Source organism: Morone saxatilis, unplaced genomic scaffold, assembly GCF_004916995.1.
Source record: "Morone saxatilis isolate NCDOM2014 unplaced genomic scaffold, NCSU_SB_2.0 Contig8, whole genome shotgun sequence".
Lineage (NCBI taxonomy): Eukaryota > Metazoa > Chordata > Actinopteri > Moronidae > Morone > Morone saxatilis.
This window is the reverse complement of record NW_023340257.1, coordinates 21,387,575-21,399,583: the sequence shown is the minus strand read 5'-3', so window position 1 is coordinate 21,399,583 and position 12,009 is coordinate 21,387,575. Positions and strand designations below refer to the sequence as shown.

General features: G+C 40.7%; 1 protein-coding gene across 1 annotated transcript in view; it reads right to left on the bottom strand.

The window, feature by feature from the left end:
* nbeab (neurobeachin b) overlaps window positions 1-12,009 on the bottom strand; it is a gene marked incomplete in the record, with an annotated part of 186,689 nt that overhangs the window by 97,234 nt on the left and 77,446 nt on the right. Inside the window, 5 exon segments of the mRNA XM_035680189.1 lie at window positions 767-927; window positions 7,746-8,181; window positions 10,004-10,172; window positions 10,586-10,693; window positions 11,022-11,149. Of these exon segments, the coding sequence (XP_035536082.1) occupies window positions 767-927; window positions 7,746-8,181; window positions 10,004-10,172; window positions 10,586-10,693; window positions 11,022-11,149 (1,002 nt within the window).

Here is a 12,009-nt window from a genome sequence, read left to right as displayed (position 1 = left end):
GAGATCATGGGGTTTGGGTGGCTGTGGCTTTAGCTGAAAGCACACTTTGACTTGGATACATTTCTTACATTCCTGCAGAGGGGCTCAGAGAGGAGAGGGAGAGTTTTCTCTCTCTTTTTTTTTTTAACGGAGCACATTAAAAAGGTGTTGGAGCTCCTAATGGTTCTCGGTGTTAAGTGGGTCCTTTCAGAGGTCCAGACTACAGGAGCCCTGAGCTGGAACCGGCTCAATGCAGCAGAGCCCAAGGAGAAGAAACGTGACAGCAGAGGGAGGGAGAGAGGGCATGCAGTCAATCAGGCAGGAACACACACTACACAGGAAAGTCATGCGTACAAATTCTTTTCATTATTGTAAAGGCATGTTTTTATTTATATAATTCAGGTAGATTAAAATGGGGTTGTTTGATTTGGTTGTATCAGGAGGAATCCGAGTGGCTGAAGGACAGTGGTTTTTATTTGGCGGTGCACTGATAGGCACTATAGACACTGATGGGAAGGTAAAGAGGGCCATCTAGTGGTAACAAAGAGATCCTGCACAGGCATACAAGATCACATGATCCAGCAAAGGGAAAAGCTTTGTTTCTATTCTTGGAATGGCATCAAAGAAAGGAAAAAAAGAGACTTATTAAGATGAACAGTAATTACTCAAATTAAGCACCCTCAAATTGCTCTAAAGAAGTATTATTTGAAAATGAGCCACACTACCAGGACTGAATGTAGTATTTTAACTGTGTAAGTATATTCCAGTAACATTGTGCATGACCTACCCGTGGTATTGATCATGCTTTTGGGGGTCGCAGAGGCAGCAGCAAAGATGTTGGGGGTGCTGCCAGCTGTCAGCCCAGAAGAGGTGGTGGTGGTACTGCTTCCCACTGTGTTCACTGCCAGGCTGCCAGGGGAGGTTTTCTTCACAGGCACCACCACACTCCTACAGGAAACACACACAATATGCTTCATCTGCACGGAAAAACTATAAACAGTTAAAATATGAAATAATAGAAATTCAGTGGAGTTTACATTGTAAGACTGTACTGTGGCAAAGAACATAACAAATATATGCAAAGGGAAGCAGAGTGGCACAGTGAAGAGGTGGATTGTATTCATGCCCCCTGTTTAGCAAGTATCTTCCCTGCCAAAGTGCCCTTAAGAAAGACAGTAAAATCCTCCAGGGTGTTGTGGTAGCTGGGACTCAAAATTGTGATAACTTCATTAAATTAGTCATATACTCTGACTTATGGCCTTGCAATCATATTAAAAGACCACTAGGCTAGAACTGTGGGTGAAAAACATTTTTATTAGTTTGTTGGAAGGTTATAGTTGCACCAAATAATTGTCAGTTGGAGTTTGCGAACTAGACTGGGACCAGGGGTTAATATCAAATTAGCCAGCAATATACAGTCGCAGGGTTAGCTTTAGGACAAAAGTTGTCATTATAAAACTGACTGAGTAAAGCAGCATCTTGAGGCTTCTCAGTCCTGTTCTTGCAACAGAAAAACAGGAATAACTTGACTTTCAATTCAACTTTCTAATAAATCATTTTTGAAATCCCCCCAGACTATCGTGCATAAAATAAAATAAATTCATATATTACAAGAAAAAAGGAGAATAGTAATTATCTTTATTGTCTCTTACAGCTCTCAGGCACAACCAGCATGAGCATGCCCAGACGTTAATCAGAGTATCCGGAAAGGTAAACATCCTGATCCATAACTCCATCTTTCAGCGTAACACATGCAATGCAAACACACACACAGATGCACACAAGATGCTAAAGTAAATACACCTGGGGGCAAGAGGCCAGTCAGCCAGCTACTACACTTTTCATTACATCTGCTCTTGCCACTGTTGGCCCTCTGCTGCCCTCTGCTCTGTTTTGCTCAGAAAAGCTGAAAACATCCCAGAACCTAATGAGAGGCTCACCAGGAGCAACTTGGCAGTTGTTACTGACATGCATTGGCATAGCTACCGTCTGTGTTTGAACTGATAGAACTACGGTTCATTGAGCATTAAAAAACCTATTCTATTCAGCATTTGCCCTATAAAAACATACAGAGCAGAATCTGAATTTGACAGAAAATACATGTAGAGTAGACATATTTGCATACTATTGCTGATACACTGCAGGTTTTTATATTGTGTTCTTAAATGGATCACTTATCTATTTATTTTTCAAGAAACACAAACTTAAAGAAGCAAAAGATGGCACCAAATAATTCAAAACTCACAGTAAACTATAAAAAGTGTACACATTAAAGTAGGTGCCTAAAATGTTTATTTCCCTTTCATATTCTTCATAAGAAAAAAAATTACATACATAATTATACATGTGAAGATATGTACAGTCCAAAATATATATAAACTCATGGTCATATATATTTACATATATAGAAACAAAACAAATTGCTCATGTGCAACTGGATGTGAACACTGTGATTCATAATTTACTATGGGCATTGCTAGACACAAACATACTCAAGTATGCAGTACAAGACAACTCCCCACCCTCTTATATATTGGATATATTAATAATATTCATATTAATGCATAACCACATTTAACAAAAAACAAAATCTAAAAAATACAGTCTTGCATCATCACCTCAATGGTCTGTACTAGACCCATTTCATTTTTCTAATAAATAGTCCATCCATCCATTTTCTTCCACTTATCTGTGGGCCGGTCACAATAGCAGCAGGCTAAGCAAGGTTGTTCAGACGTCCCTCTCCCCAGTTCTTTCCAGCAACCCGAGATGTTTTCAAGCCAGATGTGATCTATAATGTCTACAGTGTGTTCTTGGTCGACCCCAGGGTCTTCTACCAGTTGGACAAGCTTGGAAAACTTCTAAAAGAAGGGAGCACCAAGCTCGCTCCGGATGTCTGAGCTCCTTACCCTATCATTAAGCGAAAAACCCAGCCATCCTATGGAGGAAATGTTTGTATCCACTATCTCATTCTCTAACCCTTCACACCGCACCAGTTCACCTGTCAACCTCTAGCTCCATTTTACCCTCAGTCTTGAACAAAACCTTGAGATACATCAGCTCCTTCACTTGGGGCAGCAACTCACTGCCCAGAGGGAGCAATCTTCTATTTTCTGACAGAGAACCATGGCCTCAGACTTGGAGGTGACTCTCAACCCAACCACCTCACAGTCCACTGCAAACAGCTCCAGTGCGTGTTCAAGGTTGCGGTCAGATAAAGCCAACAGAACCACATCTGCAAAAAGCAGAGAAGCAATAATGAGGTCCCTAAACTCTCCTTCCCAACTGTCCCTCGAGATCGTATCCATGTAGATCACAAACAGATTTGGTGACAAGGTTGCCAGTGCTCCTCCTGGATCTGAGGATCAACAATCAGCCAGAGCCTTCTTTCCAGGCATAAGCTTCCCCAGGGAGGGGAACATGTAACATTGAATAGATGTGTCAGTCAAGACAATCCAACAATTTGAAGTGCCTTTAGCATCTCGGCGGATTTCAGGAGCCTCTTAACTACCTCAGAGACCTCTGCCATGGATATGGGTACATTTCCCCAAGACTTCAACGCACTCCACAGAGGACTTGTTGGTCAGGCTTAGGAATTCCTCCACGTGGTTTTTTCTCAACAATATTTCCAGTCAGGGGCAGCAGATCTTCTCCCCTCTTGAACACAGCCAAGTTCTGAAAGTTGCTCTCCTTAGCCTCCCTGAACTCCTCCCAAACCCAGGTTGCTTCAGTGACCACCATAGCTCCAGCAATTCTGGCCTGTCTGTACCTGTCTGCTGATTCAGACCACAACTCTTAGTTACTCTGCCTTTACAATAGAGGTTCTGAACATGGCTGACCCAGATTCCATGTCCTTTACCTCCCCCAGGATGGATGAGAATTCAGCTCAGTCCAATTCACCCTCACCTATGCATTTTGGTCACTTTCCAGCAGCCTTCCCTGCCATCTGATCCAACTCCACCAGGTGGGGATCAGTTAAGAACTTTTTTATTCTCTTTACCCAACAACAACAACAAAATCTTTGGCCTAAGTTGTTTAATTACCCAGTACTAATTTGCAAGGGAGACCTTACCAGGACCCTAATGTCCCAACAACACAGCTACAACCCCTACACCATGATAAGGTGGCGATTCTTGGAGGAGGCTGTTGAATGTGTTTTGTTTTTGTTTCTTGGTTACTTCTCACACTAGACTGAATGGTAGTTACTGGATGAAAATTCCCACATCACATGAAAATGCACATAAAGTATAGTTTGGTTTGGTTACTTTTTCATATGGTGTGCTCTCACCATTGTCAAATGAAACCTATGGAGAAACTTAAAATGAATTAGTTGATGATTGTTATCGATGAAAAAAGAATCATCTTCACAGAACTGATGGATTTTAAAATAATATCATTAATTCCTAAAGACAATCTTTTCTAGACTGAATTCCTAAATATTTTAGAATGGAAAACACATTCATTCACATTTAGCTGCTCGTCTTTTGCAACAGTGTTTTAATCATGTTCATAAAAGCATCAGCTACCCATATAGCTAAGAACTTTCCAGAAGCAGGACCACTCCAAGGGGTTGAATTCTTTTTCAGCATCAACTGATAACATAGCTCTTGATTTAGTCCCTGGCAGTATGCACAAAATATGGAACATATGGCATATGTTACCGACCAAATCCTTAACAAAGCCAGCCATATCAGTTTGAACTAGTAGAGGAAGATATTTCTCCAATCATGATGCTAACTTAATATTGAAATGTATTAATTATAATACACGATAACTTGAGTAGACATGAAACATGTAAAGAAAAGCTAGTGGAAGCTTGAGATTAATGATACACTTGTGATCTCCTAACAGCAAATAAAAACACAGACACACCACTAACCCACCAGAACTCTGTTCACATGCAATCTGATTGGCCAAGGATTAAAGATGATGCAGTGAACTTGGCCCTGCAAGAGCTCCCTGTCAGGAAAGAGAAGGAAAGCTTGTCCTTATCAGGTCTGCAGTTGGCCTTTGGGTTTGTGAGGGTGCCAGATAATGTCTTGTCCAATCTCCGGCAGTTACTCTGGGTGACACAGGCCAGGCCTCTGCTCTGTCACGCGCTAAGCCTGCTGTCATCTGAAGCAAATCCCCAGAAAACCTCCCTCAACAAAACAACACAGACTTTTACTGTTTTATGTTGTTACTGTATACATCCACAGCCCATCTCATATATGAAGTTACTGTACAACTGATTCCTCAAAATTATCAAAGCAATTATATTTTATGTAAAATATGAAATAGCTCGGTAGTTTCTCTATATAGATCATATTTACAAAAAGTAGATTATATTACACATTAAGTGACACATTAACATTAACCACTGTTGCTTTGTTGACAACAACCAAACAGGCATACGATACCAAAAATAAGTCGGAGCAAAGCATGAAAGCTTACTGAAATATCTCCAGAGATACAGCTGTGAAGAAAACTAATGACAAGTATCATTTATTTAGTAGATCTCTGTACTGCTCTCCTCTGTGGAATCTCATTGACAGATATCAGAACATCACAAGCATGTTTTGATTGTTGGAACTGGGCATGAATTGAATTTTGCTGTCTAAATGTATCCCTTGCTCGGATCTTCCAGCAGAAGCCTGCCTGTCCTTGCACAGCTGGCATAGCTGGGACGTTATATTAGATCTACCATTAGATCTATAGGATGTTGATAAAACATGAACCTCTTTTAATGAATAATTAATTAGCTGAGAGCTCATGAATCATGTATAGATTATCTAGCACATATCTTATTAATAGGATTGTCTTAATTGAGTTGCAGAGAATAAAGAAAGGATTAATCTTGGAATTAATATTAATGAGGTCTGCGGCTGTGAGGGATGACTGCGGTGTGAAGTATAACCACAAAAATGTTTCCTTTATAAATGCAACATGGAATCTCATGCAATAGTGCTTCTTTCAGGAATACAAGGATAGACACAGAGGAAATGTGCTTATATTCCACTCGCAAAATTCAATTAAAACCAATTATCATTGCTCTACATCATTGGAAAAATCAAATATGTAAGGACAATATCTCATAGACCTAATTTGAAGACTTTTTGGGAAGGAGAGGGGGAAAGAGAGGAAGCTAAGGATTAAGGATAAGGTACTGTATTTCCATCTGGTCTAACAGAAATCTGGATGTTGAGCAATTTAAACCCCTCCTCTATGAAAGTCTCTTGTGGGGCCTCTGCGGCGACTGCCCCTGTGCATTCCACTTTAAGCCATTTTTTTCTCTCCTTTTTTGATGTTGTCACTCCCAATCTATCGCTGCCCTGACAGACAAATGAAAAGCCTGTCCATGTCTGGCAGCTCATTTCGCTGGCAGGTGGCAAACAATTAGACACAGCAAATGGAGGCTGGAGGGGGAGTGACATGAAAAGCATGAGACAAAGTTGTATATGTGGTCAGGAGGGTTTGTGTGAAAGCATTTCAAAAATAATACACTTTACTCTGGCGACTCATTTCAGGCTGCCAGTTCCCATTATGGGTGTGAGTGGTGAGGGCGACAGGGCTGGCTGTGGTGTGGCGTGAGGCCGCTTCTGTTTAATCTGTCATCAACGCCCTGGAGACCCCCACTCTCTCAGCTGTCCTTTCTCCACATACTCCTCCATCTTCTCCCCTATTCATCAGGCTCACCTCAGCCCAGCACAGCAGCAGCAGTATGCATTAAAAACAAGGGAGGCCCCATTGTTCCTCCTGACTCAGTGTATCCTCTGCTGTCTCTCTGGGGCCTGGCAGTGATTACACAGACACACACAAAAACTGTGTGTCCAGGGTACAGGAGGGGGTTTTGTTTGTGCTAAACCAACTCAAATTACTTTCAGAAAAATTATGATTTTCAAAACTTTACCAACAATAGGGGACAGGGATCAGGGGGGAGCTGAAGCTTGAAATCCCTGCAGGAGCAGGTTTGTAAACTCCCAAATCCAGATAGATTACTGTGTGGTTTTATCTAATCCAGGAATGTAAATAAACTGCAGCAGTGCCACAGTGCTTCAGAGACCTTTTCAAACACAGGAATTCTTTGCTGTGGGGGATGAGTAGAATACAAGTGGCCGGAAATTAATAATGGGTCTTATGCTGTTCAGAAACTATTAGTGGTATACTGGATAAGTAAGATAAAGCCAGAGGATTAACATCAGTATTTTACGGCCATATGATTGATACACACACATCTTTCATGGCTATGAAATGTTTGCTAGCTATCCTCAGACAAATGTAAACCTCCAAGAATGATACAGTGAAACATATGATAATATATAATATTTATATAGTTTATTGTTAGCTTATTTTATATCATCACAGATTGTTTTTGGCTTTAACAAAGTTTGCTTTACCTATTAAGAACTATATAAAACTGGAGTCAAGTTGAAGGACCTGACTGTTTCAAAATTTTGAGGTATATTTCTACCATTTCAGGATGGTTTCCATTAATTTCTGTAAGGTATGAAAATCTATTAGCACAATCCTGGGCAGTGTAATCCACACTGACAAAACATTATTTTTTTGTCCAAGTTACATTATAATTGTGTTTTTAATGCCATGCTTTACCCAGAAAAGATAATGTGACTTTGATAAAGGTTGCAAAATGGTTAACTGTAATGTAAAGTGTACATGATTTGTAGTAAATGGGCTAAAATATTCAAAACCTCTGGTACAGTTCATAACAAAAAAAACTGACAGTGATTTTTTGAAAAACAGATTATCTACAAACGGTGCTTTCTCACCTGTCAAAGGAGTGAAACTGCATGGGTAGCATGGCCTGGGCTTGGGCCTTGGTAGGGTCCGGGTAGGACACAGGCTCCAGCCCAGCCTCCATGCCCTCCACTGGAGCTGCCACCAGGCTCTTCAGAATCTCCTTGACATTGATGCCCCTTTTGGGCTGGCTAATGCTAATGATAGAGGAGGAGGATTTCAGCACTTCCATGCTGGGGGATTCGGACAGACTTTCCTGGGACTTCTTCACCTCTGAGGACAGAGTAGATATGAGCTCACTCATGGCATCTGGCCCTCCTGCGCCGTGGTCCAGGTCAGACCCATTAAGGATGCTGGCTACCTGGTCCTCTCCGATACCAGAGTCTGTGTGGGGAAGGGAGCTTTCCATGTGGAGGTCTTCTGATTGTGTAAGATGGTCCTTACTGTTGTCAAATACTAGCGGTGTTTCTGTAGCATACACACACACACACAAATGACTGCAGTTAGCCACATAAAAATATATGTACAATTATGCTTTATATGATAAAATAATCACTGTGTGTAAAAAAAGTACAAAAAACAAAAAACAAATACAAAATACAACAATCTCCAAAGTAGAGTCCAAAGTAATGTCTTCAAATTTTTATTCCATCATGATGATTAAATCCTCACATTTAATGAGTTATAACCACCTAATGTTTGCTACTTTTGCTGGATAAATTAGTTTAGTGATTTAAATAGTAACTACTTATCGTAATAATTTCAATCCCTGCACTATATTTATTAACATAATACACATTTATAATAATTACGGTCTCTACATGTCTACTTAATTATCATAATTATATTTGTCAGAAATATAGATTTAAAATTAAATAATTTGATACCTATACCAATGAATAAAACTGAATTACAGAACTGGCTTTACATTCAAAGAGTTAATTTAGCATGTGGAGAAAGAGCCATGTGGTAACGCAGCTTCTTAGATCTCTCTCCAGAAGCTCTGATCCTCTGGTGAGATTATCTCTCTGTTATTCTCCATCTATGCTAATAAAACATGAATCCTTTTTTCAGCTTCCTCGTGCCTAAAGCCCTCGGAGGCATATCTATTTAACTGATTTTGAAACTGTGACAGAGCAGTCAGATAGCTGCTCTTTTATTCTGGTCCATAATATACTGTATACTTTACCTTTCTATATACATGAGTTAATGAGTTAGAACCAAGAATCTTTTCGTAAAGAATCATTCTCTCTCCATACATTGAACATGCATTGTCTATACAGTGATCAACTTGACCCAATAAATTCTGATTATCCCCGAGACGGCCAGAGTTGGCTTTCTAGTCTGATTTTGGTTCATCCTGACCCAGTGGTTACCTAGATGCAAGCCCGGCTATTAATATTCATCACATGCCCCCTAACAAGGTCAGCAGGGCCTGATTTAGCTGGCAAGTCGTCTGGCTTCCTGGTCCATCAGACAATCGTCTGCCACATGCCGTCTGGAAAATTCCCCCATTTTCTGGTGAAATTTATGAAGGCGGCAGTGTGCCTCTCTCCTCCCAGCAACCTCTATGATCCCATTCTCCTCTGGTGGATTGCTTGCCTAATGGGCACTGACAGATGGGGCTGAAAATAGCAAGCCTGGTTCCACTGCCCCAAAAACCCACAGTAGTTGGTCAGCATGCTGCTGCTTTCCCATCTCTCAACTTCTCCCTGCGCATCTTCTCTGTCTTCATCCTGTGTGTGTTCCGAGCTCTCAAATTACACTTTCATATTCACTCTGGCTTCTCTCTTCTTCCTCTTGTTTCTTTTATTCACTTCACCTTTTGTCTGAATGGAAGTTGATAAAGTACGCTCACTCAGGCATCTTATAATAGCAAGTTGGCACTTCAGCAGACATTGTGTTAAACCTTTGTAGGCAGCCACTGATTTCCTTTCATGTGACTTAATGTATGATTTATGACTTGAGGCACATACTACCTTTCATTTCATAGAGAACGATGATGCCTATTCAAGTTCATAACTACCATCCGCAGCCCCAGTCTCCATTTGCTTCTGCATTTAATTCTGTGCGGTGCAATTAGCAGAGCTCATGAATAAATCATACCTGAGCCAGTGGAGTGCAGGCAGGGTATCCCTGCTATTATACTGAATGAGCTCTCAGCTCAAGCTGGCAGCAGTGTATCAGAAAGGACCAAGGACACTTAACATTAATTTATATCTGACACAGTCACCACAAGCTAAGATTAGTGAGCAGGAAGAATGGACATAAGAAAGGTATGGCACAACACCTGTGCTGGTTGGTGAGTTGATCTCCTGACGCATGCTGCGGCCGGATTGGCTGCTTATCCTGGCAGTCTCACGTTGAGGCTCCAGAATGTCGCGGTACTTGGAGACCATGAGGACAGAGATGAAGTACACCACAGCTAAAGCCAGGAACTGGGCTTGTTTACTGTCATCCTGTGGAGAGGAATCACAATATGGTTACGCCACTCTATTCAGAAAATCTCTTTTCACACAATGCACTGCTGCTGCCTGAAATGGTTCTCTTACAGCACAAACACCTTGCAGAAAGCATGAAAACACATTAAACTACTGCCATTATTCTCTAACATATTTATAATACTTTGAAATACATTACTTTGAAATATATCCATTAAAATTTGTGGGCTTGTGTTCAACAGACAGCAGTTCAACCAACAAGGGCAGCTTTAGTATTGCACCTGTTGATAGAAGGGTGTTACATTGCACACCTGTTTGCCTGCCAAAATAAATATCCTATTTTCATCCTCCCTAACTGCAGCCAAGTCTTTGTCACAAACACATGCATATTTTGCATATACAGAGATCCACGCACACAGCCCTGCACTCACCACATCACGAAACACCACAGCACGTAGTCGATTGATGTCCACATCCTGCAGAAGGCGATCAGGGTCCTTGATGGGAGACAGGTTACTAGGGACAGTCTCTATGGCTGTCTAAAGCAGAAAGATAACACAATATGACATGCTACCCTGTTCAGTCGAAGTTTTTGCTATTACTTTTTCCTTTTACATAATTTTAGGGTTTAGAAAACTAACTAGACTAATGTGAACTGAAAAATCTGCTAACATTTGTTGTAGACAGAGACAGATTTCGTATAAAAGAGGGTATAAATTAGGCTTAAAATAATAAGAGAACTAATTTAATATCACTAGTCAGGTCACATTAAAAGCATGGGGAAAAGCATGTTACAGTAAAATTCATCGTACAGATGAAATTTGCAACTAGGGGCACAGAAAGCCAAGTTATGACAGCACATCCTACCTTGCTGGAAGACACAGCATTTAGTAGGATTTCCTGAGTCTTGTGGTTGTTGGGAATGGAAGACTTATTTCCCCTGTTCCTGTGTCTCTGCCTGCACTCCAGACAGTTCCTAACAGCCACACAACACACTGTGCACACACACACACACACACACACAAACACACACACACAGCATACAAATAGGCTCTTATTTCAGAGTTAAATGGAAATTAAATGTTGATAACATGCATGACCTCTTTAAAACTAATCAGTTATCTCTGATGACTATTTGTTCCAGGCTGCCGGGACAGAAGCTGGGAGTAAAATCAGCAGCCAGACTGATTTCACACTGAAGCCAGTGATGAGAAATTGTATGTTTGCAACAAGGACACAGTGAAGTCTGAAGGCTATTTCCCATCCCCCAGAGCCAAACTTGGAGTCAACAATCTAGCAAACCCAGGCTAGCGCAAACAAAGACCCACAGGCATGAACAGATATAGACATAGATACTCTCACGCGCCAAAACAAAAAGAGACAAAAATATACACATTTTTTCTGCTTGTTTTATGCATCAAAAAATTATACTAAAACAGAATAAAATTGTTTTACAGTTGAGTCAATATTATTCACTGTGTACACTGTGTATAAACTACAGAAAGTAATTTCTGAAGAAATTGCAGGTGTGAATGCTGACGCTAAACTGAATTGCTGGTTTTGAAATTGTGTGAAAAAGATGTGTGATATTTGAAGATTTGTTGAAAAGATTACACTAGACAGAACTGCTGGCTCTAAAAGTTAAATCATAATTTAATAATATTAATAATCTGTAGAAAGTGGAATATTTTTTTATTTCTTTTTTTCGGCTTTTATGCCTTTATTTGATAGGACAGCTGGAGGCAGGTCGGATTCGAAGCTGGGCCGCTGCAGCAAGGACTCAGCCTTGGTACATGGGTCGCCAGCTCTACCCACTGAGCTAACCGGGCGCCCAGAATTTAGTTGCTTCTGTTGG